Source organism: Hylobates moloch, unplaced genomic scaffold (genome assembly GCF_009828535.3).
Source record: "Hylobates moloch isolate HMO894 unplaced genomic scaffold, HMol_V3 SCAFFOLD_12, whole genome shotgun sequence".
NCBI lineage: Eukaryota > Metazoa > Chordata > Mammalia > Primates > Hylobatidae > Hylobates > Hylobates moloch.
The window spans coordinates 105,419,543-105,445,540 of record NW_026652287.1 but is presented as its reverse complement, the minus strand read 5'-3'; the positions used below and the strand labels follow the sequence as shown (position 1 = coordinate 105,445,540).

General features: G+C 56.4%; 2 protein-coding genes and 1 long non-coding RNA gene across 6 annotated transcripts; 2 read left to right on the top strand and 1 right to left on the bottom strand.

Moving 5' to 3' along the window:
• ZNF837 (zinc finger protein 837) lies at window positions 1-13,999 on the top strand. 2 transcript variants are annotated; one of them, XM_032171398.2, is made up of 3 exons: window positions 1-133; window positions 11,526-11,635; window positions 12,093-13,999. In XM_032171398.2, exon 3 carries the CDS (start codon window positions 12,122-12,124, stop codon window positions 13,706-13,708), a length of 1,587 nt encoding a protein of 528 aa, XP_032027289.1. In that variant the 5' UTR covers window positions 1-133; window positions 11,526-11,635; window positions 12,093-12,121; the 3' UTR covers window positions 13,709-13,999. The 2 variants fall into 2 exon arrangements, with proteins under 2 accessions (XP_032027289.1, XP_058281213.1); XM_058425230.1 differs by having other exon boundaries at window positions 11,526-11,737.
• On the bottom strand, window positions 2,056-18,457 carry LOC131380775 (uncharacterized). 3 transcript variants are annotated; one of them, XR_009208959.1, is made up of 7 exons: window positions 18,303-18,457; window positions 16,848-16,911; window positions 11,560-11,656; window positions 7,263-8,429; window positions 6,848-7,005; window positions 5,180-5,296; window positions 2,056-2,293 (listed from the first exon to the last, which is right to left on the bottom strand). It is a non-coding gene; the product is annotated as an uncharacterized LOC131380775 (long non-coding RNA). The 3 variants fall into 3 exon arrangements; XR_009208958.1 differs by having other exon boundaries at window positions 5,180-5,293; XR_009208957.1 differs by lacking the exon at window positions 5,180-5,296.
• ZNF497 (zinc finger protein 497) lies at window positions 18,240-25,605 on the top strand. Its single transcript, XM_058425231.1, is given in 3 exon segments — window positions 18,240-18,378; window positions 23,380-24,051; window positions 24,054-25,605. Coding segments are annotated over 2 exon segments (1,242 nt in total). The 5' UTR covers window positions 18,240-18,378; window positions 23,380-23,393; the 3' UTR covers window positions 24,638-25,605.
• Window positions 25,606-25,998: the final 393 nt, after the last annotated feature.

Sequence of the window (25,998 nt, the reverse complement as noted above, 5' to 3'; positions counted from 1 at the left end):
CCGCGCGGGTTCCCGCCTGCGCTTGCTGTGGCCGGGTCCCTCAGTGCCGCGGCGGCCCGGAGGTGGCGGGAGGACGGCTCCGCGCTGCATGCGGGGCGGGGACCAGGGGACCCGTGCGGGCCGCCTCCAGAGAGTAAGTGGCATTCTGCGCGGACCCGCAACCTCGGCCTGCGAGGCGGGGACCTCCTGGCGCATAGCGCGGCCACCACCCCAGTCCCCTCTCCACCTCCGCGCGCGGGGTCCGGGGCAGAGGCGTGACGCCGCGCACTTCCGGTCCTCGCGCTCCGGGTCCGGACCGGCCACAGCACTCGCGACCTTGAGTTCCGGGCGGGACGGGCTTCTGTAGTTCTGGCCCCCGCGTTTCCGTGCTGGGTGTCATTGAAGCCCGCGAGGGGAGGCTCCAGGCCCGGGACCCATCCTGGCGGCCTGCGGCTCTCGGAGTCAAGCCCACCTGCTAGCCGAGGCCGACGCCGGCCTCCCTACCGTCTCTGCCCCCGCATCCTGGCCTTTGCACTTGCTATTCCCTTTCCTTGTCTCCAGACCGGTTTCATGCCCCCTCCTCACAGAGGCCCGAAGAATCCGCTGCCTCCCTCCCCGGCACCCTCGCGCTGCTCCCTGTCTGATGTTCTTCACGTCTCTTTCTCTTTTAAACTGTCTCCTTGTTCATTTCTTCTTGTCTGCGGTCCCCTCCTTCACTCACTGTTAGAGCAGGATGCAGCACCGTTTGGCCCTGACACAGTGGATGTCCTGCAAGGGTTGAAGCTTGCTAATCCTTGAGGGTGGAGGCACTGTGGGGAGGGCAGACACAGAAGGGAGCTGTGCCTGCACTCAGAGGACATTCCTTCTGCTGTACAGTGCATGATGCACTGTTCTTCCCATTGCGTGCACAGTGTAGAATTGGACATAGGGGCTAGAGTCTGTGTCCCTTGGGACTGTCAGTGTGGGTGAGGTTGGTCTGTGGCTCAGAGAGGTGGAGCCACGCTGAGCTGGGCACTAGCCTGTGTCCTCTACACCTCAGAGCCACCAACGTTGACTTCCCTGCACATTCTGTTTTTGTTGCTGTTGTCGTTGTTGTTTTTTTGAGACGGAGTTTCGCTCTTGTTGCCCAGGCTGGAGTGCAATGGCGCGATCTCAGCTCACTGCAACCTCCACCTCCTGGGTTCAAGCGATTCTCCAGCCTCAGCCTCCCGAGTAGGTGGGATTACAGGCATGCACCACCGTGCCTGGCGACTTTCCTGCACATTCTCTTGGGCAAATAAGACCTCCCTGTGCCGTGTCCAACCTCCATGAGGACGTGGAACCTCACTAGCTTTCCTGTGTGTGCTGTTGCTCTGCAGTTCTGCAGGGCTCAGCCTTGGCCACGTTAACCTCTCAGTCCCCCTAAATTGGTAACTCTGCATCCTGTTCCCAACACCAGAATCCCTAAGGACAACTAGAAAGGCTGGGCGAGCACCCAGGTGCAAGCACGCTCACCTGGGGCAGATGGGAAGTCGCTGTCAGAACAGCCTGGGAGAGCTGTAATGCACCATCAAGGACGGGCTCCTGGGGCCTGGGACCCAGAGCCTCCATTGTGTTTGCTGTGCTCAGCCTCAGATCATGGGTCCATGGCTGGAATGCCACCCACCTACAGGTGGGATAGTGGGACAGTGCATCCTGGGAGCAGATCAAGGAGACGAAGAGACTCGGCCATGGTCCACAGCTCCCACCTGCTGTGTCTGGTGCTGTGAGGCAGGTTCTTGTTGCAGCAGAGGAGCCACCCCTGGGAGCAGGGCATCTGGGGACCAATCCAAAGATGCTCTTAGCACATGGCTAGCAGGCGCCCCTCAGCCCCCACCTCCCGCAAGTTCAGGGTCCCTTTCTGCCAAGTGGGGGCTGCTGGTTCTTCAGGACAACCCAGCTTCCCCAACCCTCTGTTCAGACACTAAGCAGTCCTCTGACTCCCCATCACTAGGGATCAGGAGAGCCCCATACAACACACACATTCTGTCGAGGGTGCTAGACCAGTCTCTGTTAGTTTCTGTGGCTGCTATAACACACTACCACACACTGGGCAGTTTAAAACAACAGAAATTTATTCTCACAGTCCTGGAAGCCAGAAGTCTGAAATCAAGGTGTCGGCGTCGGCAGTACTGTGCTCTCTGACGGCTCTGGGTGGGGGTCTTGCCTCTTCTGGCTTCTGGTGGCTCCAGGTGTTCCTTGGAGTGTGGCTGCATCACTCCAATATCAGCCTCCATCTTCACACGGCCGCCTCTTCTCCGTGTCAGAACTCCCTTTGCCTCCTTCATGAGGACACCTGTCATTGGAATTAGGGCACACCCAGGTTATTCAGGGTGATCTCATCACAAGATCCTTAATTATGTCTGCAAAGACCTAATAAGGTCACATTCTGAGAGTTCCGGGGTTAGGGCGTTGGATGTATCTTTTGCAGCCTCCTTCAGTGGAACCTGCCCGGTCCTGGGTGACCTCATGTGCCCATCCATTCTTGGGCCTGTCCCCTGATTGCATGGTGATCAATTGTCCCTGTTTGGCCAGGCTGTCCCAGGTATGGTCTTTCACCCTGGGAAGTCCTCAGCCCCTAAGTCCCTAGAGTTCTAGGAAGTCATGCTGAATGCTGGTCCTAGCCCTGCTCATGCCACCAGCTGTTGTACAGACTGTGACATGAAGCCAGCAGCCTTGGGGCTAATAGCAAGGCAGGTGCCCAAGTCCCTCCGTCCCTGACATCTGGGTCTCTGTGACCTGGAGTTGCGTCAGAGAGGTCCAGATCCTGGCTGTGGGGCTTCTGGGATGGCACATTGTGAAAGCGGGGCCCCTGACCTCCTGCTGCTCAGCATCCATAGTGGCATGCTCCCTCCTCCGTGTAAGGGGCTGGAGTCCACACTGGTACCCCCATCAGAGTCTATGGCTGGGGAGTTCCCGGCCCTATGTGTGGGGACCTCAGATCCCAGCCTGGCAATGACCCTGGACCGACCCCCTTAGCAGTGGGTCCTGGTGGCTTTCTCAGGAGCTCTTCAGTCAGCCTGGCCTCTCAGAGGTAGACGAGGGAACACTACAAAACCTGCAGTGCTCAGAGACAGAGGCTTGAGAGAGTGTGGGGAGGTGGGCAGGGTGGGCCTGCCCCGAATAGCCAGGCCCATGGCCAGCAGAGGGACTCCAGAGAGAGAAGCTGACACCTGTGAGAGACGCCAGATACTGTGTGGTGGGGGAGCCAGCAGGCAGCCTGGGTGTGGACAGAGCTCCATGGTCAGACAGACCAGAACGTGTGTCTCGATGTCCTGTGTCCTGCCCTCAGTCTCCTCCCTCCCAAGTCACAACTTCCCATGTGGTGGCAGCAGTGCCCTTGCGCGTGTGCCCCTGTAAGGAATTGCCCTGTGCCCTGAATATCATTCCCAGCGAGCATGTTCAGTTTCTAATGAAGAGTTTTCTTTGCTTTCTTTTTTGAGATGTGGTCTCACTGTGTTGCCCAGGCTGGCATGCAGTGGCGCAATTGTAGCTCACTGCAGCCTCCATCTCCCAGGCTCAAGCGATCTTCCCACCTTAGCTTCCTGGTAGCTGGGGCTACAGGCTTGCACCACCACACCTGGATAGTTTTTTTTTTTTTTTTTTTTTGAGACGGAGTCTCGCTCTGTCACCCAGGCTGGAGTGCAGTGGCAACATCTCAGCTCACTGCAAGCTCCACCTCCCGGGTTCACACCATTCTCCTGCAGGCACCCACCACCACACCTGGCTAATTTTTTGTATTTTTAGTAGAGACGGGGTTTCACCGTGTTAGCCAGGATGGTCTCAATCTCCTGAGCTCGTGATCTGCCCACCTTGGCCTCCTAAAGTGCTGGGATTTACAGGCGTGAGCCACTGCGCCCAGCCCTTTTTTTTTTTTTTTTTTTTTTTTTTTGAGACAGAGTCTCCCTCTGTCACCCAGGCTGGAGTGCAGTGGCGTGATCTCGGCTCACTGCAACCTCCGCCTCCCGGATTCCAGTGATTCTCCTGTCTCAGCCTCCCGAGTATCTGGGATTACAGGCGCACGCCACCTCGCCTGGCTAATTTTTTGTATTTTTAGTAGAGATGGGGTTTCACCGTGTTAGCCAGGCTGGTCTCAATCTCCTGACCTTGTGATCCACCCGCCTTGGCCTCCCAAAGTGTTGGGATTACAGGCGTGAGCCACCGCGTCCGGCCATTTTTTTTTTTTTTTTTTTTTAATGGAGACGGGGTTTCACCATACTGCCCAGGCTGGTCTCTAACTCCTGGGCTCAAGCCATCCACCCACCTTGGCTTCACAAAGTGCTGGCATTATAGTCATAAGCCACCACACCCAGCCAAGTTTTCTCTTTGATATGAGTGAATTGACAGACACCTGGTTAAAGAAAATGGTTTTACCCCAGAGCTTAAGCCTCTGATGTGGAAACCATGCTTGGTACTCTGGTGCGCAGTTGACTTGGCTGTGTGTGAGAAATTACTTTATTTTTACCTAGAGATTTAAAAGAACTTGTTTTTCTCTTTCTTTTTCCTTTTTTTTTTTTTTGAGACAGAGTCTTGCTCTGTCACCCAGGCTGGAGTGTAGTGGCCTGATTTCGACTTACGGCAAGCTCTGCCTCCCGGGTTCACGCCATTCTCCTGCCTCAGCCTCTGGAGTAGCTGGGACTACAGGTGCCCGCCACCACGCCCGGCTAATTTTTTGTATTTTTTTTAGTAGAGATGGGGTTTCACCGTGTTAACCAGGATGGTCTTGATCTCTTGACCTCGTGATCCGCCCACCTCAGCCTCCCAAAGTGCTGAAATTACAGGCGTGAGCCACCGCGCCCGGCCAAGAACTTGTTTTTCTCAATACAAATGTATTGCTTAAAAGAAACCACCTTTGGTCGGGCGCAGTGGCTCATGCCTGTAATCCCAGCGCCTTTGGGAAGCCAAGGCAGGTGGATCACTTGAGGCCAGGAGTTTGAGACCAGCAAGGCCAACATGGTGAAACCTCATCTCTACTGAAAATGCAAAAATTAGCTGGGCGTGGGGGCAGGCACCTGTAATCCCAGCTACTCAGGAGGCTGAGGCAGGAGAATTGCTTGAACCTGGGAGGCGGAGGTTGCAGTGAGCCGAGATTGTTTCACTGCACTCCAGCCTGGGCAACAGAACGAGACTCTGTGTCAAAAAAATAAATAAATCATAAAATAAAAACAAATAAAGAAACCACCTTCATCCCATGCAGTGCTTTCTTGTGACCAGGGCTCAAATGACATCCTGGATGTTGCAGGGTGGGCCGACGCCTGGCAGGCTGCAGGCAGGAGCACTGTGGCATGGGTGCATTCTGCTTTAAAAAAAAAAAAAAAAGATATAAATCAGCTGGGCACGGCGGCTCACGCCTGTAATCCCAGCACTTTGGGAAGCCGAGGCAGGCGGATCACGACGTCAGGAGATCAAGACCAGCCTGACCAACATGGTAAAATCCTGTCTCCACTAAAAATACAAAAATTAGCCGTTCTTGGTGGCACATGCCTGTAATCCCAGCTACTCAGGAGGCTGAGGCAGGAGACTTGCTTCAACCCGGGAGGCAGGGGTTGCAGTGAGCCGAGATCACGCCACTGCACTCCAGCTTGGGTGACAGAGGGAGACTCCGTCTCAAAAAAACAAAACAAAACAAAACAAAACAAAAATATATAAATCATGTAACGAACCATTTTACAATTCAGGTTGGGTTTTAGTATATATATATCTCTAATATATATATTTACATTCTATATAAATATATACTCTAAGTATATTTTTGAGATAGAGTCTTGCTCAGTCGCCCAGGCTGGAGTGCAGTGGTGCCATCTCGGCTCACTGCAGCCTCCCCCTCCCAGGTTCCAGCGATTCTCTGCCTCAGTCTCCCAAGTAGCTGGGACTACGGGAATGTGCCACCACACCCGGCTAGTTTTTGTATTTTTAGCAGAGATGGGGTTTCGACATTTTGGCCAGGCTGGTCTCGAACTGGCCTCAAGTAATCTTCCCACCTTCGCCTCCCAAAGTGCGGGGATTACAAGTGTGAACCACCGCCTGGCCAGGTTTTAGTATATTTTTTAGGTTTTAATATATTCACTATGTTGTGCAACCATCACCACTATAATTTCCAGAACATTTTAATTACCCCAAAACAAAACTTGATGCCCATAAAGCAATTTACTCCCCATTCTTTTCCCCCTCAGCCCCTGGCGACCACTAATCTACTTTCCGTCTCTATGGATTTGCCTATTCTGGATATATCATATAAATGGAATCATGCAATATGTGGTCTTTTGTGACTCACTTCTTTTACTTCCCATGTTTTCTAAAGTCCATGTTGCAGTATGTGTTAGTACTCATCCATTTTTATGGCTGAATAATAACCCATTCTATGGATATACCACGTTTTATTTATGCATTTGTCTTTTTTTTTTTTTTTTTTTTGAGACGGAGTCTCGCTCTGTCACCCAGGCTGGAGTGCAGTGGCGCGATCTCGGCTCACTGCAAGCTCCGCCTCCCGGGTTCACGCCATTCTCCTGCCTCAGCCTCTCCGAGTAGCTGGGACTCCAGGCGCCCGCCAGCACGCCCGGCTAATTTTTTGGTATTTTTAGTAGAGACGGGGTTTCACCGTGGTCTCGATCTCCTGACCTCGTGATCCGTCCGCCTCGGCCTCCCACAGTGCTGGGATTACAAGCGTGAGCCACCGCGCCCGGCCGCATTTGTCATTTTATATACTTGGCTTATTTCTCCATTTTGGCTACTGTGAACAGCGCTGCTGTGAACCTCTGTGAGCCGGTGTTTGCTTGAATGCCTGTGTTCATTTCTCTTGGGTGGATACCTAGGAGTGGAATTGCTGGGGGTGTGGTAGCTCCATCTTTACCTTTCTGTGGAGCTGAAGGTTTCCACGGCAGCTGCACCGTCTATATCCCACCAGCCAGGTGGGGGCGCGTTCTGTACTTTCCTCTTTTCTGCCAGGTCTTCTTGTCTTCAGGGCAAACACTGAGCATGGATGGTGCCAGCTAAGGCCAATCAGCTCACCTGCAGTGGGGGAGCCCCATGATAGAGCTTACTGCCAGCAGCTTTGCCAGTCCTGGGTGTATGAGTGGTGCTTTTTGAAATCTTGCCCGCCCCCCTCCACCCAGCTCATTTACTTTATTCACACAGTGAGTCCATACTCTACATTCTGGAAAAAGCTTCCTTGTCTCCCTGTGGGGGCCTGTGAGAACCCCATCCAGACTCAGGGAGCCCAGCTCCCTCTACTCTGGTGTCTGTGGGTTAGACTCATGTCCACCTACTGTTGGGACCGTCAGTGCCCATGAGCAGGTGAGGCCCGTGGCTGCTCGCCTCCCCAGGCGCCCATATCATTCCCCATCCTGTTCTTGGAAGCTGCATGGTCAAGACCTGAGGGCAGAAGGGACAGAAAGAGAATAACAAGCTACAACAGCAGCCAGCCAACCCTCACCTGGAAGGAGTAGCCTCAGACTCCGATCCACAAGTGTTTGGGAAGGGGATGTTTGTAACTGAGTGCCCATGCTGTCTCACACCCTTCCACCTGCGTGGGAGGTGACAGGTCAGTCTAGGTGCCCTGTGCACAGTCCAGGCCACGGGGCAAAGCATGCTGGTGTTCAGCACCACCCAGATGTCCTCATACTCACAGAAGTTCCTTACTTCCAAGCATGCCTCCTTGAGTCCCAAGCTCCAGCTGGCTGATAGGTGGAGAGACCAAGGCATGAAGTGGCAGAGCCCACAGTGGGGGGAGGTGATGGATTTTCTCTAAATTAGACCTGATTAGTGCCACTCTTGAGGGAGGGAGATGGAGGAAGGATCAGCGCCTTTGGGAGTCTGCATCTGGCTCCCGAAGTCTCAGGAAAACCCAGACCCCGAGTGGCTTTAAGGTGCAGAGGGAGGGGCAGCCTCACCTTTCCTGTCTCACACAGGCCTGGAGGGGACAGGAGGGTTGTGCAATTATCACACGTGTAACAAGTGAGGCTGAGAAACCTCACATCACACCAGAGTCCCCTTGTCCTTACTGTCACCCTGGCTTATTAGCAAATGCCTGGCCTGGGACTGTACTTGCTGAACCCTTGGCACTGGGCCTTTCTGCTCTCCAGCTCAGGCCAGCAGCCTCCCATACAGCAGAGCAGGAACCGGGCCTGGCTGCTTCAAAGGCCCTTCATGACCTGCAGAACTTGTCCAACTCTGCATTTTTGTCTTTAACCAGTTTGGTATGTTTAATTTCCCCTCAAAAACATTCATCCCCAGAGTGCTGGCCATCAATGCATTTCTGCCATTGTGGTCATGATGTCCAAGAAGGAAATAACCCCCCAGCTTCCTTCGGAGAACTGCGGCCAGTCACTCTGAAGTGTCCTTGGCTGAAAAGTCAACATGTAGAGTCTTGGTTAAATGCTTCGTGAGTCCTTTTGGTCGTTATTTCAGGCCACCAGGTGGCCCAGGGCAACTGCCTGTTAGAAATTTGCAAAACAGACAGAAAAAGTGACATCAGGTCAAGGACGTCTCACCATGTTGGCGAGGATGGTCTCGATCTCTTGACCTTGTGATCCGCCCGCCTCGGCCTCCCCAAGTGCTGGGATTACAGGCGTGAGCCACCGCACCCGGCCCTCTGAGACATTTAATAAATGGATATCAGCTGGGTGCGGTGGCTCATGCCTGTAATCCCAGCACTTGGGGAGGCCGAGATGGGTGGATCACCTGAAGTCAGGAGTTCGAGACCAGCCCGGTGAACATGGTGAAACCCCTGGCTCTACTTAAAAAACAAAATTAGCCGGGCTTGGTGGTGGATGGCTATAATCCCAGCTACTCGGGAGGTTTAGGCAGGAGAATTGCTTGAACCCAGGAGGCGGAGGTTGCAGTGAGCCAAGATGGGGCCAATTCATTCCAGCCTGGGCAACAAGATTGAAACCCTGTCTCTAAATAAATAAAAATAAACAAATAAATAAATAAATAAAGGGATATCTGGCCAGGCATGGTAGCTCACGCCTGTAATCCCAGCACTTTGGGAGGCGGGCAGATCACAAGGTCAGGAGTTCAAGACCAGCCTGGCCAGCATGGTGAAACCCCGTCTCTACTAAAAATACAAAAAATTAGCCAGACATGGTGGCAGGCACCTGTAATCCCAGCTACTCAGGAGAGTGAGGCAGGAGAATTGCTTGAACCCAGCAGGCAGAGGTTGCGGTGAGCTGAGATCGCGCCACTGCACTGCAGCCTGGGTGACAGAGAGAGACTCCGTCTCAAAAAAACAAAATAAATAAATAAAATAAAATAAAATAAAATAAGGGGTTATCTGCCTTGCACAGAAAAGGGAACACAGGACAAAAGGAGAAGAATCTGAGCTCCTGTGCTCAATGAAGCAGTGATTTACAAGGGTGCCACAGGTGTGTCCATCTCATGCTCTGCATGTGATGTTAGCCGTCAGGGCTTCATAGTCTAGAGGCTGTGCTGGACAGATCCATCTTTGTTCTGGAAACAATGACAGGAGGATTGTGCAGTCATCACATGTGCGAGGCTGAGAAACCACATCACAACACAGTGAGGAAAATTCTTATTTATTTATTTTTGAGACGGAGTCTCGCTCTGTCACCCGGGCTGGAGTGCAGTGGCTCGACCTCGGCTCACTGCAAGCTCCGCCTCCCGGGTTCACGCCATTCTCCTGCCTCAGCCTCCCGAGTAGCTGGGACTACAGGCGCCCGCCACCACGCCCGGCTAATTTTTTGTATGTTTAGTAGAGACGGGGTTTCACCATGCTAGCCAGGATGGTCTCGATCTCCTGACCTCGTGATCCGCCGGCCTCAGCCTCCCAAAGTGCTGGGATTACAGGCTTGAGCCACCGCGCCTGGCCCCTCCCTCCCTTTCTCTATCTCTCTCTCTCTCACTCTCTCCCTCTCTCTCTCTCTCCCCCTCCCTCCCTCCCTCTCTCTTTTCTTTTTTTGAAAGAGTTTCACTTTTGTTGCCCAGGCTGGAGTGCAATGGTGCGATCTCGGCTAACTGCAACCTCCACCTCCCAGGTTCAAGTGATTCTCTTGCCTTAGACTCCTGAGTAGCTGGGATTACAGGCATGCACCACCATGCCTGGCTAATTTTGTATTTTTAGTAGAGACGGGGTTTCTCTATGTTGGTCAGGCTGGTCTCAAACTCCCCACCTCAGGTGATCCATCTGCCTCGGCCTCCCAAAGTGCTGGGATTACAGGCGTGAGCTACCGTGCCCGGTCGCCCTCTGTTTTCACTTGCTATTCAATTGCTTGCTTAGGATATGAATATTTATATATGCACGTGTGTGTATCTCGGCAAAGTCCACTGTTGTAGGCAGAATAATGGCTCCCTGAAAGATCTGCACGTCCTGTTCCCTAGAACCTCTGAGTATGTTACTTCACAAGGCAAAAGAACTGAGTGTGATGAGATTTTGGATCTTTTTTTTTTTTTGAGATGGAGTCTCGCTCTGTCGCCCAGGCTGGAGTGCAGTGGCGCAATCTCGGCTCACTGCAAGCTCCGCCTCCCGGGTTCACGCCATTCTCCTGCCTCAGCCTCTCCGAGTAGCTGGGACTACAGGCGCCCGCCACCACGCCCGGCTAATTTTTTGTATTTTTAGTAGAGACGGGGTTTCACCGTGGTCTCGATCTCCTGACCTCGTGATCCGCCTGCCTCGGCCTCCCAAAGTGCTGGGATTACAAGCGTGAGCCACCGCGCCCAGCCCAAGATTTTGGATCTTGAGATGGGGGGATTCCTGGATTATGTGTGGTTGGCCTAGTGTGATCACAAGAGGCAGAAGGGTCAGAATCCTATAAGGAGTATAAGGAGATTTGACGACAAACCCAGAAAGAGAGAGATGAACATGTCTTACTGCTGGCTTGAAGATGGAAGCAAGAAAAGTAGGTGGCATCTAGAAGCTGGAAATGGTCAGCAAACGTCCTCCCCAAGAGCTTCTGGAAGGAACCCACACGACTGAAACCTTCACTTAGGACTTATGACCTCCAGAACTCTGAGATAACAAGTTTGCATTGTCTCAAGCCACTATGGGGGTGGCAGTTTGTTAAAGCAGCAGTAGGTAACTAATATAGCCACAGTGGAATTTTAAGCCGGGCGCGGTGGCTCACGCTTGTAATCCCAGCACTTTGGGAGGCCGAGGCGGGCGGATCACGAGGTCAGGAGATCGAGACCACGGTGAAACCCCGTCTCTACTAAAAATACAAAAAATTAGCCGGGCGTGGTGGCAGGCGCCTGTAGTCCCAGCTACTCGGAGAGGTTGAGGCAGGAGAATGGCGTGAACCCGGGAGACGGAGCTTGCAGTGAGCCAAGATTGCGCCACTGCACTCCAGCCTGGGCGACAGAGCGAGACTCTGTCTCAAAAAAAAACAACAACAACAACAAAAACAAAACAAAACAAAAAAAAACAAAAACAAAACAACAAAAAAAAAACAGTGGAATTTTAAAACAGTAATAGCAGGCGCCAGGCCTTGCTAATGTCCACACTTGCTTGAATGATCTGGGGTGTCCGTCTCCCTACTCAGCTGTTTACACTTACTGTTATCATACCCATTTTGTAGATGAGGCTGCCAGCCTTGAGAGCACCACCGTTACCTGGTTGAAGAGGGGAGGGGATGCCCAGCATTGGCCTCTGCAGCGTGGATCTCCTGGCCAGGCTCTCAGCTGTCAGGTGAGTCTCACCTCACACCTCCTAGAAGACATGGACAATGGCAGTGAATGGAGCCAGGAGGACCCGGACTGTGGGCTTGCCACTGAGAAACTGAGGCCAGGAGTAAGTGAGATTTTGGGGAGCTGGCAGCTGAGCAACGGGGGAGTCCCTGTTGCTTGGGGAAGGGGGACCAGGGAGGGCCTTAGCCAGGGGCGCAGTGTTTTAGGAGCTAGTGTTGGGGAGGAGCGGTGATGCGGGCAGGGAGAGCCTGGGAAGCTGTTCTCTGGGGTGTGGGTGGTGACAATTTGAAGAGGGGCAGGAGGGCCTGCCTATGTCACTCCATTTCCCCCTTTCGCATCTGCAGAGAGCTGGAGGCCGCCCAGTAGGCGCCAGCTGTGGGGTGGTCGCTCTTTGGCCCAGTTCTCCACTTCTGTCCTCCTGGGAACTGCCAACCTCCATTTCTTCTCTGCTCTTCCAGATCCTACAACCAGAACTCTGCGCCCCAGGATGGAGGCTGCAGCCCAGAAGGCTGGGCAGGGAGGAACCCCCAAGGCCGATGCCCAGGGTGCCTCTGGGGCCCGGGAGAAGAGGCCCGAGGAGCCGAGGCTCCTCGAAGAGGACCGAGCTGGGAGCCGCCCCACTCAAAAGGGGGACCTGCGTGGAGCGGCGGGCGGTAGGACGACTCCCCCAGGCGGGGGCTGCAGCCTCGGGGTGAGCCCCGGCCCGGGGACCCGGCACAGCGCCGGGACCAGACCCCTCGTGCGGGAGCCGTGGGGCCCCACCTCTTCTCAGGACCCTGAGCTAGTTATCCCCGAGGGGCTGCAGGCCCGGGAGGGCCCCTGTAGGAGCCCGGCGCGGGGCGGGGACTGCAGCAGGAACTCCTGCCTGGCGCGGCATCGCGGGGCGCCCGCTGGGGAGACGCCACCCGTGTGTGAACCCTGTCCAGAGCGGCTCCGGAACCGCGCCCGGACTCAACTGTGTGAGGTCCACACGGACTGTTGGCCGTGCCAACCGGGGACTGGCGCTCCGACCCGCCCGAGGACCCCAAAGCCGACCTCCCGTGGGAGGAGCCCCCTGATGGAGCAGCCCCGGGCTTGCGCGTGCGGAGAGGCCTTTGCGTGGAGGGCCCTGCGGATCCCCCAGGAGAGGCTGCAGGCGACGGAGGAGCCCCGTCCGTGTGCCCGGTGCGGGAAGCGCTTCCGCCCCAACCAGCAGCAGCAGACGGGCAAGGGCCCCCCAGTGTGTCCTGAATGCGGCCAAACCTCGCGACCTCGCCCGATTGTCCCCGATCCCCCGGCCCAGCGACTGTACGCTTGCGACGAGTGCGGCAAGGCCTTCACGCGCACCTCCAGCCTGCTGCAGCACCAGCGCATCCACACGGGCGAGCGGCCCTACGAGTGCGCAGAGTGCGGCAAGACCTTCGTGCGCTGCTCCGGCCTGTACCGCCACCAGAAGACGCACTCGGCCGAGCGCCACCGGCGCGGCCCCGTCCTGGCCCGGCGCGCCTTCCGTCTGGGGTGCCCGCCCTGCGGGGACTGCAGCGAGCGGAGTCCCCGACGGGGGTCGGGAACTGGGGAGAAGCCGTACGAGTGCGCCGACTGCGCCAAGGCCTTCGGGCTGTTCTCGCACCTCGTGGAGCACCGACGCGTGCACACCGGCGAGAAGCCCTACGCGTGCCCCGAGTGCGGCAAGGCCTTCAACCAGCGCTCGAACCTGAGCCGGCACCAGCGCACGCACAGCAGCGCCAAGCCCTACGCGTGCCCACTGTGCGAAAAGGCCTTCAAGGGCCGCTCGGGCCTGGTGCAACACCAGCGCGCGCACACCGGCGAGCGGCCCTATGGCTGCCCCGAGTGCGGCAAGACCTTCCGCGGCTGCTCCGAGCTGCGCCAGCACGAGCGCCTGCACTCGGGCGAGAAGCCCTACATCTGCCGCGACTGCGGCAAGGCTTTCGTGCGCAACTGCAGCCTGGTGCGCCACCTGCGCACGCACACGGGCGAGCGGCCCTACGCGTGCGTGCAGTGCGGCCGCGCCTTCAGCCAACGCTCCAACCTCAACGAGCACCAGAAGCGGCACGCGGGCCGCGCCGCGCCTTGACTACAGGGAGTCAACAGCCGACGCGTCGCCCAAGCGAACCCTGCGTCGAGGAGGGGCCTTTGTCCCGGAAAACCCACCAACGTTTGTAACCTTGATTAAACTTCACTTTGTACACATGGCGTCCACAGGCTTCCACTAACTCGAGTTTTATTTGACCTTTTCTAACCGGGCGCACAGCATCCGGTTGCAGGCATAAGCAGTAATAATCTCGAGTGGGCGCTGATACGGCTCAGACGCTGTGTCCACGATCTCTAGGGTCTTTTTCTCCGCAGAGCCGCAGTGCGTGTTACTGGGCTGTCTGGTATGCGAGGAAACGGGGAAAAGTGACTCTCCAGAGGCACGACCATAAGACGGTGGAGGCAGGATTCGAACCTGGGGCCTCTCATATCCCTCAGGCAGCTTCAGGAGCCTTGGGACCTCGGGGTATTTGCACACCCTCTACCGTAGCCGGCCTGGCACAGCTCATAACCCTTCAGAGGTGAGACCTCGGGGCAGGCTTCTGCCTGTCCCGGCCCTGGCGGCTCGGTAGTCGCGGCAGAAAGGGTTCCCTTTGGTGAAGTGTGATGCCCTTGGCAAGCTTGCCCTGGTCTGATTGATGAGCGGGGTTGCCGTATTGTTGTCCCCTGCTGGACTCCAGACTGAACCGCATCTCCCCAAGCCTCCGCGGTGTGAGTGGAAGTGGGTGCCTGAGGTGTTGGCACAACGTCCCCAGCACCGCAGAGGTGAGAGTCCACCGGGATCTACCACAGCAAGCCTCTTCCCAGCTATGTGAGTGGTGTCCATGGCTATGATTCCAGTTTCTCCCTGCATTTCATCCACACTGGTTCCAGACAGACCCAAGGCTCCCACTCCAGAGGCCGAATGGGGCAGGCTGACTAGGGACAGATCTGTGTGGAGCACCTTGCCCTCTGGCTGTGGTTTCCTCCTCACACCAGCTGGGAGGGCCGGAGGATGCTTGCACGTGGCTCAGCTAGAGCCCTGGAGAGGGCAGAGCCCTGGGCACTCAGGGTCTAGACCTTGTTGCTTCCAATAGGGTTCCCCAAGTGTAGCCTGGGACCCCGAACAGAAGAATCCTAGGTGGCCCCTGCAGCCACACTGGGGACAGCGTGGGCTGGTCACTGACACTTACCACACTCTGTGGCCCTCATGCTACTGTGCAGATGGGCACCGTTTACGCCCCAGACCTTGGTGACCCTCCATGGAGTACCTCCTTATTTGCCCTTGCTAAGGTCAGACCAGGGAAAGTGTCTCTGAAGGGTGGATGCTCAGAGCTTCCAGTGGGGCAGCCAAAGGGCAGGGCCTGAAACCAGCCTCAGAGGCCCCTGGGGAATCCACCCAGGAGAAACTCACCTCAGTGTCCTCTGTCCTCTGCAGCCCCCAAAAGGCTCAGGTCTTGGTTAATCCAGGACTCACCCACCAGGGGCTTAAATCCCTCTGTTCTGGGGAAAGCATCCTGATGAGGGAGGCCCTGCCCATGGTTCCTCCTACCTAGTAGTCTCCTTGATGCTCTCCCCAGCCTCCAGGAGAGGGAGAGCAGTGCTTGCCCTGCCCCTAGTCCCCCAGGACTCTTCTCACAGAATTTCCCCAAGCAGCAGCAGCCCTCCTGGTGTTCTGTCGCTTTTATGTGCTGCTCAGTCAGGTGTGGCCAGAAGAGGAGACACAGGACAAGCTCAGGAAAACAAAGTTCATCATGCTCACAGATCCTGGAAACAGGAGGCGTGGCCCATGAGGAAGGACACATGAGAAAGCACCAGCATCTGTCAGAGGCAGCAGGGCAGGAGCAAGGGGGAGCTCTAAGCCAGAGCCTTTACTGGGGTTTCCAAGAGAAAAGCAAGGCAGAGCAGAGCCCACAGCACAGGACTGGCTAGCTGGAGTAATCCTGTGGGCTTTCAGCTGTGGGAGTGTTCCCCAGCTGCTTGGCTCCTGTTCCTGGGATGATTAGGACAGAAGAATACTGTCTCTTGCGGTGTGTGGACCAGGTAGAGGGTGAGGCTCTGGATTGGTTAGTTTGCACATGAAGGGCATGCTCCAGGCCAAGCGTGGTGGCTCAGGCCTGTAATCCCAGTGCTTTGGGAGGCTGAGTTGGGTGGATGGCTTGAGCTCAGGAGTTCGAGACCAGCCCGGGCAACATGGCAAAACCCCGTTTCTACTAAAAATACAACAATTAGCCGGGCATGGTGGCATGTGCCTGTAATCCCAGCTACTTGGGAGGCCGAGGCACAAGAATCCCTTGAACCTGGGAGGCAGAAGTTGCAATGAGCTGAGATCGCGCCACTGCACTCCAGCCTAGGTGAGAGAGCAAGACTTTCTAAAAAATAAATAAATAAACAAATAAACATTTATCATCGCACACATTTTCTGGGGGTGGAGAATTCGTGACCAGCTTGGCCTGTGGTTCTGGCTCAAGGCCTCTCACGAGGTTGAAGTCAACATGGCAGCCAAGACTGCAATCATCTGAAGGCCCCACCGGGGTTGGAGGATGCACTGCTCCACTGCCTCTCTACAGGACTGCAGACCTGAGTTTCCTCATGGCCGGGCAGCTGAATTCTTCCAGCATGGGTGATCCAAGACTACAGGCGCACGCCACCACGCCTAGCTAATTTTTGTATTTTTAGTAGAGACAGGGTTTCACCATGTTGGCTAGGATGGTCTCAATCTCTTGACCTCGTGATCCACCCGCCTCAGTCTCCCAAGTGTTGGGATTACAGGCGTGAGCCACTGCGCCCAGCCCTGTTTTTTTGTTTGTTTGTTTGTTTTCTTGAGACAGAGTCTTGCTCTGTTGCCCAGGCTGGAGTGCAGTGGCATGATCCCAGCTCACTGCAACCTCTGCCTCCCAGGTTCATGCGATTCTGCCTCAGCCTCCCAAGTAGCTGGGATTACAGGTATGTACCACCACACACGGCTAATTTTTGTATTTTTAGTAAAGATGGGGTTTCACCATGTTGGTCAGGCTGGTCTCGAACTCCTGACCTCAGGTAATCCGCCCACCTCCGCCTCCCAAATTGCTGGGATTACAGGCCTGAGCCACCCCGCCCGGCCAATAAAAATTTTTTTAAAGCTAAAATTGACTCTCATTCAAATAAGATAAAATGAACATATGTTAAATATTTTAACTTAATGAGAGAAACAGTGATGTTACCAGTTACTTGATGATGGAGGAAAGGACCAAAAGCCAAGGAATACATGGAATGCAGCTCCAGGTGCTGAAAAAGGCAAGGAAAGGTTCTACATTAGAGCTTCCAGAGGGAGCTCAGCCCTGTCAACATCTTGTTTCAGCTCAGTCATATCGATGTTAGACTTCTGGTCCCCAGAACTCTGAGAGAATATATTTCTGCTGTTTTAAGCCACCAAATTTGTGGTAATTTGCTGCATAACCACAGGAAACTAACACACCACCCCTCAGTTCTGCTTTTCTGTATGGACTCCCTTCTCTAACAGATTCATCCCTCGGAGGGCAAGAAGGCTGCAGCTGCCCCAGCTGACAGGTGCTCACAGCCTCAGGTTCAAAGCAGACAGAGGTCCCAACAGTTCAGAGAGAAGTCCCACGATGCTCACAGGTCCAAAGTGACCACTGCCAGGGCCAGGGGGACGGACTGCCCCGTGCTGTGGACCTGGGCCATGTACCCACACCTGCCCAAACCACCTGGGCTGAGGTGAGAGCTCCCTAGTACAAACTGGGAAAAATTGGTACAAAAAGCTCATGGAGGCCGGGTGCAGTGGCTCAAGTCTGTAATCCTAGCACTTTGGGAGGCCAAGGTGGGAGGATCACTTGAGCCCAGAAGTTCAAGACCAGCCTGGGCCATACAGCGAGACCCCGTCTCTAGCTATTCATTTATTTTAGCTTACAGCATCTGGTCTATGTTTTTTTTTTTTTTGAGACGGAGTCTCCCTCTGTCGCCCAGGCTGGAGTGCAGTGGCACAATCTCGGCTCACTGCAAGCTCCGCCTCCCGGGTTCACGCCATTCTCCTGCCTCAGCCTCCCCGAGTAGCTGGGACTACAGGCGCCCGCCACCACGCCCGGCTAATTTTTTGTATTTTTAGTAGAGACGGGGTTTCTCCGTGTTAGCCAGGATGGTCTCGATCTCCTGACCTCGTGATCCGCCCGCCTCGGCCTCCCAAAGTGCTGGGATTACAGGCGTGAGCCACCGCGCCCAGCCCCCGACTCTATTTTAAAAACCGCGTGGATTCCAGCTTGGTGGGTGTTCCACAGCGCGTGGGTGTGAGACGCAGCTCAGTGGCGTGAACTCAGCAAGGTTCCAGGGTGGTAAAGACGGCCTAGGGCCGGAGGAGGACCGCCAGGGGGAAGCTACGTCGGCCCGACCTGCGTCCGCGACCCGGGCAACCCCTGGCGCCTGTGTAGCTGTTGGGTGTGTGCCGCAGAGGCGGGCCGGGTGCAGGAAGGGAAGGAGCGCATCCATGGCAACGCAGGACGCCAGAGTAGCTCGGCTGTGGCGCCGTCCCCATGGGAACCAGAAGGCGCGCGCCCCCAGCCGCGCCACAGTTACGCAGGCGCAGTGGGGACAAACGCGAGGCCATGGGCCGCTCTGCCGAATGCAACCGCGCCTCCCAGGAGACCCGGTGCCCGCCCTCCTACCGTTCCACGCGGCTCGAGCCCGCGTGCGGGCCTCTCTCAGGCCGCACCTAGTGGACGCAGAGGCGGGCCGAGGACGGTGAGTGACGCCGACGGACACCCTAGGCCAGGCACAGACCCGCCCTCCGGCTCCAACCACTCCCGCCGCGCGGGGCAGGGCGGGGCTCGGCCCTCATCCGGGCCCTCTGGGACCACCGAGAGATAGGCCTCCGCGCCGTCCAGAGCGGCCCGGAAGTGGCCCTGCACGGGCCAGAGGCGACCCTGGTCGGGACGGAAACGGCTCCCGTTCGCTGTTCGCTCGGTGAACGCGAGCCTTATGGCGATCAGTTCTGAGTATCGTTCCTCCTGCTCGTTTATTCTTTCACTTATTCACTCATCACTCTTAACAGCCTTGTGGCCCCGCCTTCATGCCCTGCCGCGCCATCATTTCTTCCCATATTCATTTATTCTTTCATCAGCCCCCAGTCCCGGGTAGTTTCAGAGCTCACCAGGCTGGGCTCGCCTCCGAGCCGCCCGCACAGGCCTCGCGCCACCTACCAGCTCCCCTTTATCCACTCCGTATTCGTTTGTCCAGCCTAGGCCTTGGGGGTTGTGGGGGAGACACAAATACCCGTGACTGGTCAGACAAGTGCCCGTTGTTGGCGTGGGCGCTGGGACTGACGGGGGAGGTGGCTCTGATCATGTCGTGGTGAGGAGGGGCGTTCAGGCTCAGAAAGGGCACGCAGCGTGGATGTGAGGACGTCGGGGAGGCTGGAGCCGTGAGGCCGACAGGAAGGACCTTACGGGGCTCCCATGCTATCCCACGACGAGGACGGACTCAGGACGGCAGCCCTGTTAGAAGGGGCTGGGGGCTGGCGGGTCGGGGTCGCACAACACAGGCCCTGGATGTAGGGGCAGCGGTGCCTGGCTCCGCCTTAAGAAACATGAGCCCTTGGGGGACCCGGATTTCTGATTCTTCCATACACAAATACGGATTTTTATTGAAATCAGATGTCATTTTTTAAAAAATTTAACTTTTGATTTGAGGTAATTATAAATTCACATGCAGTAACAAATAATGCATACCCTATGTACCCTTTACCCAGTTCCCCTAAAGGTGGCATCTTGAAAAACTAGAGGCCAGGTGCGGTGGCTCATGTCTGTAATCCCAGCACTTTGGGAGGCCAAGGCGGGTGGATCCCTTGAGCTCAGGAGTTCAAGACCATCCTGACCAACATGGTGAAACCCCATCTCTACTGAAAACACAAAAATTAGCCGGGTGTGGAGGCTGGCGCCTGTAATCCCAGCTACTCGGGAGTCTCAGGCAGGAGAATCGCTTGTACCCAGGAGGCGGAGATCGCGGTGAGCCCAGATCGCGCCACTGCACTCCAGCCTGGGCAACAGAGCGAGACTCTGTCTCAAAAAAAGAAAAGAGAAGAGAAAGAAAAACTGGAGTACAATGTCACAATTGAGACGCAGAACGTTTCCATCACCACAGGATCCCCTTGTTGCCCTTTCAGAGCCGCATACCCTTCCCTCCTACCTCTGCTCCCCGTTAACCTCTTTTTGTCAACTAGTAATCTGTTCTCATTTCTACCATTTTGTCATTTCACCAATGTTGCATAGGCTGGGCGAGGTGTCTCGCGCCTGTAATACTAGCACTTTGGGAGGCCAAGGCGCGTGGATCATCTGAGGTCAAGAGTTCTGGACCGGCTGACCGGCCGGGCGCGGTGGCTCACGCCTGTAATCCCAGCACTTTGGGAGGCCGAGGCGGGCGGATCATGAGGTCAGGAAATCGAGACCATCCTGGCTAACACGGTGAAACCCCATCTCTACTAAAAATACAAAAAATTAGCCGGGCGTGGTGTCGGGAGCCTGTAGTCCCAGCTACTTGGGAGGCTGAGGCAGGAGGATGGTGTGAACCCGGGAGGCAGAGCTTGCAGTGAGCCAAGATGGTGCCACTGCACTCCAGCCTGGGCGACAGAGCAAGACTCTGTCTCAAAAAAAAAAAGAAAAAAAAAATTCGGGACCAACCTGGCCAACATGGTGAAACCCCATCTCTACTAAAAAATAAAATAAAATAAGCCGGGCCTGGTGGCAGGTGCCTGTAATCCCAGCTATTGGGGAGGCTGAGGCAGGAGAATCGCTTGAATCCTGGGGGCAGAGGTTGCAGTGAGCCGAGATTGTGCCACTTCATTCCAGCCTGGGTGAAAGAGCGAAACTCCCTCTCAAAAATAGAAAAATAAAAAATAAAAAAATTAGCTGGGTATGGTGGCACGCACTTGATGTCCCAGATCCTTGGGAGGCTGAGGTGGGAAGATGGATTGAGCCTGGGAGATGAGATCGCACCACTGCACTCCAGCCTGGGTGACAGAGCCAGACCCTGTCTCAAAAGAAAAAAAAAAGAAAAAGAAAAATGAATGGAGTCATACAGTTTTTAAGCTTTTGGGATTGGGTGGTAACTTTTTAAAAAACATAAATACAATTCATCCTTTTAAAGTGTGTAATTCAGTGGTTTTTAGTATATTCCATGTTGCACAGTCATCACCACTAATTCCAGAATATTTTCATCACTCCCATGGCTGTATCTCCCATTTCTCTCTTCCCTGCAGATCCTGGCAACCACTAATCTACTTTCTGCCTCTTATAGACTTATCTGTTCTGGACATTTCACATAAACGGAATCACATAATATGAAGTATTTTGGGTCTGATTTTTTCATTTACACTTCGCATAATCTTTTCAAGATTCATCCATCTTGTAGTGTGTATCAGTACTTTATTCTCTTTTTTTCTGAGACAGAGTCTCACTTTGTCACCCAGGCTGGAGTGCAGTGGTGCATCTTGGCTCACTGCAACGTCCACCTCCCGGGTTCAAGCAGTTCTCTGCCTCAGCCTCCTGAGTAGCTGGGATTGCAGGCACCTGCCACCACGCCTGGCTAATTTTTGTATTTTTAGTAGAGACGGGGTTTCACCATGTTGGCCAGGCTGGTCTTGGAATTTCTGACCTCGTGATCCACGCGCCTCGGCCTCCCAAAGTGCTGGGACTACAGCTGTGAGCCACCGCACTTGGCCTAACTTAAATTTTTAAAACACTTCCTGGAGGGGACAAACAGGACCCATCTGCTGGTCTGACTCTGGGTGTCCTGTTCACAGTCTCTGCCTTAGGTGTTCTGTGTGTGGGATGAAGGGAGCCAAGGAGACAGGGCAGGGCAGGGACCCTCAAGAAAAGCAGGGAGAGGGGAAGGGATGGTACAAGCAGCCATAGCACCTCAGTGTGTCCCTCAGGCACCTGGACACACAGGTGGGCAAAGATGCTGACACTGGGGGCCAGAAACGCCGATACCCCCATTCTTCCATTTACTCAGCCTCAGGTGGTCCCAAGGAGGGGACCTTCCTGGCTTTGCTGTGCTCACAGGCTCACCTTTGTGTTTCCAGCTGCAGAGAAAGTACCCTGGGCCATGCAGCTGCCTTCCCCTCCCAGGGAAAGGGGCAGGATGGCTGCCCAGATGAGTGAGGCATCAGCCCTGGCCCCCAGGTCTTCCAGAGTCCACTGGAACTGATGGTGGGTGAGCCCAGCTCCAAGGGCCCTGGCCAGTGCTCCTGGGGGTTCTGCTATGAGAAGGCAGCGGGGCCCTGGCTCAGCTGCGTGAGCTGTGTTGCCCGTGGCTGATGCCTGAGGCCTGCTCCAAGGAGCAGATACTGGAGCTCTTGGCGCTGGAGCAGTTATTGGGCACACTGCTCCCGGACATTCAGGCCTATGCGCAGGAGCAGTGGCCAGGCAGCCCTGAGGAGGCCACTGCCCTGGCGGAGCGGCTACAGCAGGAGTCAGCTGGGCCAGGACTCCAGATGAGTGGGGGCTGGGCTGGGGGCTGGGTGTGCTTCCCCTGCTCACGACCCCAGCTGAGCTAGCACTGGGGCCAGTGGGGGATTGGTGGCTGAGAGGGCCTGGGGGCTGTGGGAAAGGGATGGTGACAGGTGGGATTTGGTGGTCTTGGCTTGGGCGGCAGAGTCAGAGATCTCCAGTCCACACCTGTGTGCTCTGCACTGTGTCCTGAGAACTGCAGGTGCAGAGAAGGGTGGGTCATGGCACTGCATGCCCCTTGTTTTCACCTCAGATCTGCTAGGCTGAACACCTCACCCTGCCCTGCTGCCTTCCTGTCCCCAGGTGCCAGCCCCCAATCCCCAAGAGGAGCTGGTCCCCAGGACAGAGGAGGGAGAGGAGCAAGAGGCTTCCCTGGGCCCCTTCCAGGCCCCACCTCCAGGTACGGCACCATCCACACACTTGTCCCTGCCCTGCCTTGGCAGCGGGGCTGGAGACTACACAAGGATGATAAGGTGCTCAGGGCAAATGGGGATGGGTTTTGCTCGCTGTAGAGACTTCACTGTGGGAAGGATCGGCTGGATAGGCAGGCATGGCCTCAGGACCAAGGAGGCCTTCCCACCCTTGGCCTCTCTCTCTCTCTCTCTCTCAGGGATCTGGGCTGCACAGCCACCCCATGCCTTGGACCACCTGGTCTGACCTGCACAGAGGCCTGGTGTGGACATTGCCTGGGTAACAGCCACTGAGATCCTCCAGCCTGGACATGCTGCCCATATTGTGTGGAGGGGACTACCCAGGGATCCAGCCAGGGTGGAGTGGGTGAGGCAGACATAGCTGTGTTTGGGTCAGGCGGTGTCCTCCAGCCTCCTGGAATGGAGACGGGTCCATCGTCTTCCTCACAAACTGGAGTCTCCACCTGCTTGGCACGGGGCCCCACCCCGTCAAGCAAGGGGAGGAGAGTGGTGCCACAGTAGGGCCAGTGCAGGTGCGTGGGCAGCTTTGAGTCCTTCCCCGATGCTGGCGCCCCCTCCCCTCCTGCTGAGCCGGGCCGCGTGTGGGGATGTGCACGTGGCCCTGTCAGGCAGGCCCAGAGTGCTGGCCCGTCCCCTGAGTGTCTAGCTCGTCTGCTGGCCTTGCTGCTCCAGGCTCCAGAGGGCACTGGGCATCCACGGCCCTGGAGGAGAAGAGTGGGGGATGACAGCCCACCCACCGTCGTGTCCCCCTCTGTCTGGTGTTCTTTGTATTCTCTAAGGCACTTGCCTTTTCTCTCCTGTTTTAGGTCACAGGCGCGAGATGGAGTCCCCAGGAGGGTGGACGCTGCAGGTGGCCCCAGAGGAAGGCCAGGGCCTCTGCAATGTGAAGACTGCCACGAGGGGCCCCTCTGAGGGGGCTGTGTCTGGAGGCTGGGGGGCCTGGGAGAACTCCACGGAGATCCCCAGGGAGGCAGGGGACGGTCAGCGGCAGCAAGCCACACTGGGGGCGGCGGATGAACAGGGAGGCCCCAGCAGGGAGCTGGGCCCCGCAGACGGTGGGCGGGACGGGGCTGGGTCCGGGAGCGAGCCTGCAGACCGGGCGTTGCGCCCTTCGCCTCTCCCAGAGGAGCCGGGCTGCCGGTGCGGGGAGTGCTGCAAGGCGTTCAGCCAGGGCTCCTACTTGCTGCAGCACCGGCGCGTGCACACAGGCGAGAAGCCGTACACGTGCCCCGAGTGCGGCAAGGCCTTCGCCTGGAGCTCCAACCTCAGCCAGCACCAGCGCATCCACAGCGGAGAGAAGCCCTACGCTTGCGGGGAGTGAGGCAAGGCCTTCCGCGCGCACTCGCAGCTCATCCACCGCCAGGAGACGCACAGCGGCCTGAAGCCCTTCCGCTGCCCGGACTGCGGCAAGTCCTTCGGCCGAAGCACCACGTTGGTGCAGCACCGACGCACGCACACGGGCGAGAAGCCCTACGAGTGCCGGAGTGCGGCAAGGCCTTCAGCTGGAACTCCAATTTCCTGGAGCACCGGCGCGTGCACACGGGCGCGCGGCCGCACGCCTGCCCGGACTGTGGCAAGGCCTTCAGCCAGAGCTCCAACCTGGCCGAGCACCTGAAGATCCACGCGGGCGCACGGCCACACGCCTGTCCCGACTGCGGCAAGGCCTTCGTGCGTGTGGCGGGGCTGCGGCAGCACCGGCGCACGCACAGCAGCGAGAAGCCCTTCCCCTGCGCCGAGTGCGGAAAGGCTTTCCGCGAGAGCTCGCAGCTCCTGCAGCACCAGCGCACGCACACTGATGAGCGGCCCTCCGAGTGCGCCGACTGCGGCAAGGCCTTCCGCGGCAGCTCCGAGCTGCGCCAGCACCAGCGCCTGCACTCTGGAGAGAGGCCGTTCGTCTGCGCCCACTGCAGCAAAGCCTTCGTGCGCAAGTCGGAGCTCTTAAGCCACCGGCGCACGCACACCGGCGAGAGGCCCTACGCTTGCGGCGAGTGCGGGAAGCCTTTCAGCCACCGTTGCAACCTCAACGAGCACCAGAAGCGGCACGGGGGCCGGGCTGCGCTCTGACCCGAGGACGCCCTGAGCGGGAGGTCGCGGACACGCGGCACTGCGGGGTCCCGGGCGTGAGTGCGCTGTCTGCTGGCCCAGCCTTTTTCAGGCCGCCGGTGCGGGCGCCCTCCTGCTGGGAGTGCAGGGGCGGCCTTGGGTGTGGAGAACCCTGGATGCACAGTCCCTTTGACGATAGCCCACCGGCCACCCTGGCCTGGCTGGGGACATGTGGGATGGGCTCTTACCCCAGGGAGGGCGGCAAGCTCCACTTTGGCGAGAGGTTCGTCCATGCAGAGGTGGGCAAGAACTGGGGTCTCCGACAGGTGTGGCTATTTCTTTAAGTTCTCTGGCACTGTCAAAAGCAGCCAACCCACCCCACAGTCCACATGGTCACCATTGCTGCTACCAGCTGCTACGTGCAGTGGCCACTGTGTCTCCTAAGGTGCTCGCTCCAGTCAGCACTTCATCTCAGGCAACCACAGGTGACAGTTAAACATGATGAAACCGCATGCTATGGCTTTCTAGTGTCTCATATTCTGTTGGCAAGAGGCTCAGCACTGCATTCCTGACCGAGGTCAGAACCAGATCAATCCCAGAATCTCACCTTTGTAGGTCTGTTTCATGGGACTTTTCTTTTTTGGGGAAGGAGGCAGGGTTTCACTCTGTCACCCAGGCTGGAGTGCAGTGGTGCAATCACGGCTTATTGCAGCCGCGACTTCTTAGGCTCAGTTGATCCTCCCACCTCAGCCCCCCAAGCAGCTGGGATGACAGACTTGCGTCACTACACCTGGCTAATTTTAAAATTTTTTGTAGGGACAGCGTCTCACCATATTGCCTAGGCGGGTCTCAAACTCCTGGGCTCAAGTGATCCTCCTGCCTCAGCTTCCCAAAGTGTTGGGATTATAGGCGTGAGCCACTGCACCTGGCCAGGGAACCTTCTTTATACCAAATACCACACCAGTCAGAGTCAAGTCAGGAAATAGAAACCACACTAGGTATTTCAAACAGAGAGGATATAAGTCAGGGACTGTGCAGGTTTTGCAAGGCTCAGAGAGCAAAAGTGGATGTTGCAGAATCTCAGAGCTGGATACTTGCAGGAAGCTGCCACCACCCTTAGGGCTGGAGAACCCAGGGGAGCTAAGAGGAGGGTGCAATGAGGCTGGTGTTGGGACTGCCAAAGGAAACAGACTGACAGCTCCATCTCTGCAGACCTCAGATTTGACCAGGCCTCTGGCTGCCTGGGCTGCCTCACTGCCAATGGACTGAAAGGTTCAGCCACTGTTCAATGATCTGACTTCTGAGTTCTGTGCACACCCTGAGCTCTGCTCCTCTGGCTGGCCACCAATCCTTGTCTGAGTGCCCCAGGTCTGGTTATAACT

Excerpts from the sequence above, each read along its gene's own strand:
- ZNF837 (XM_032171398.2), top strand. The coding sequence starts at position 12,122 with ATGGAGGCTGCAGCCCAGAAGGCTGGGCAGGGAGGAACCCCCAAGGCC.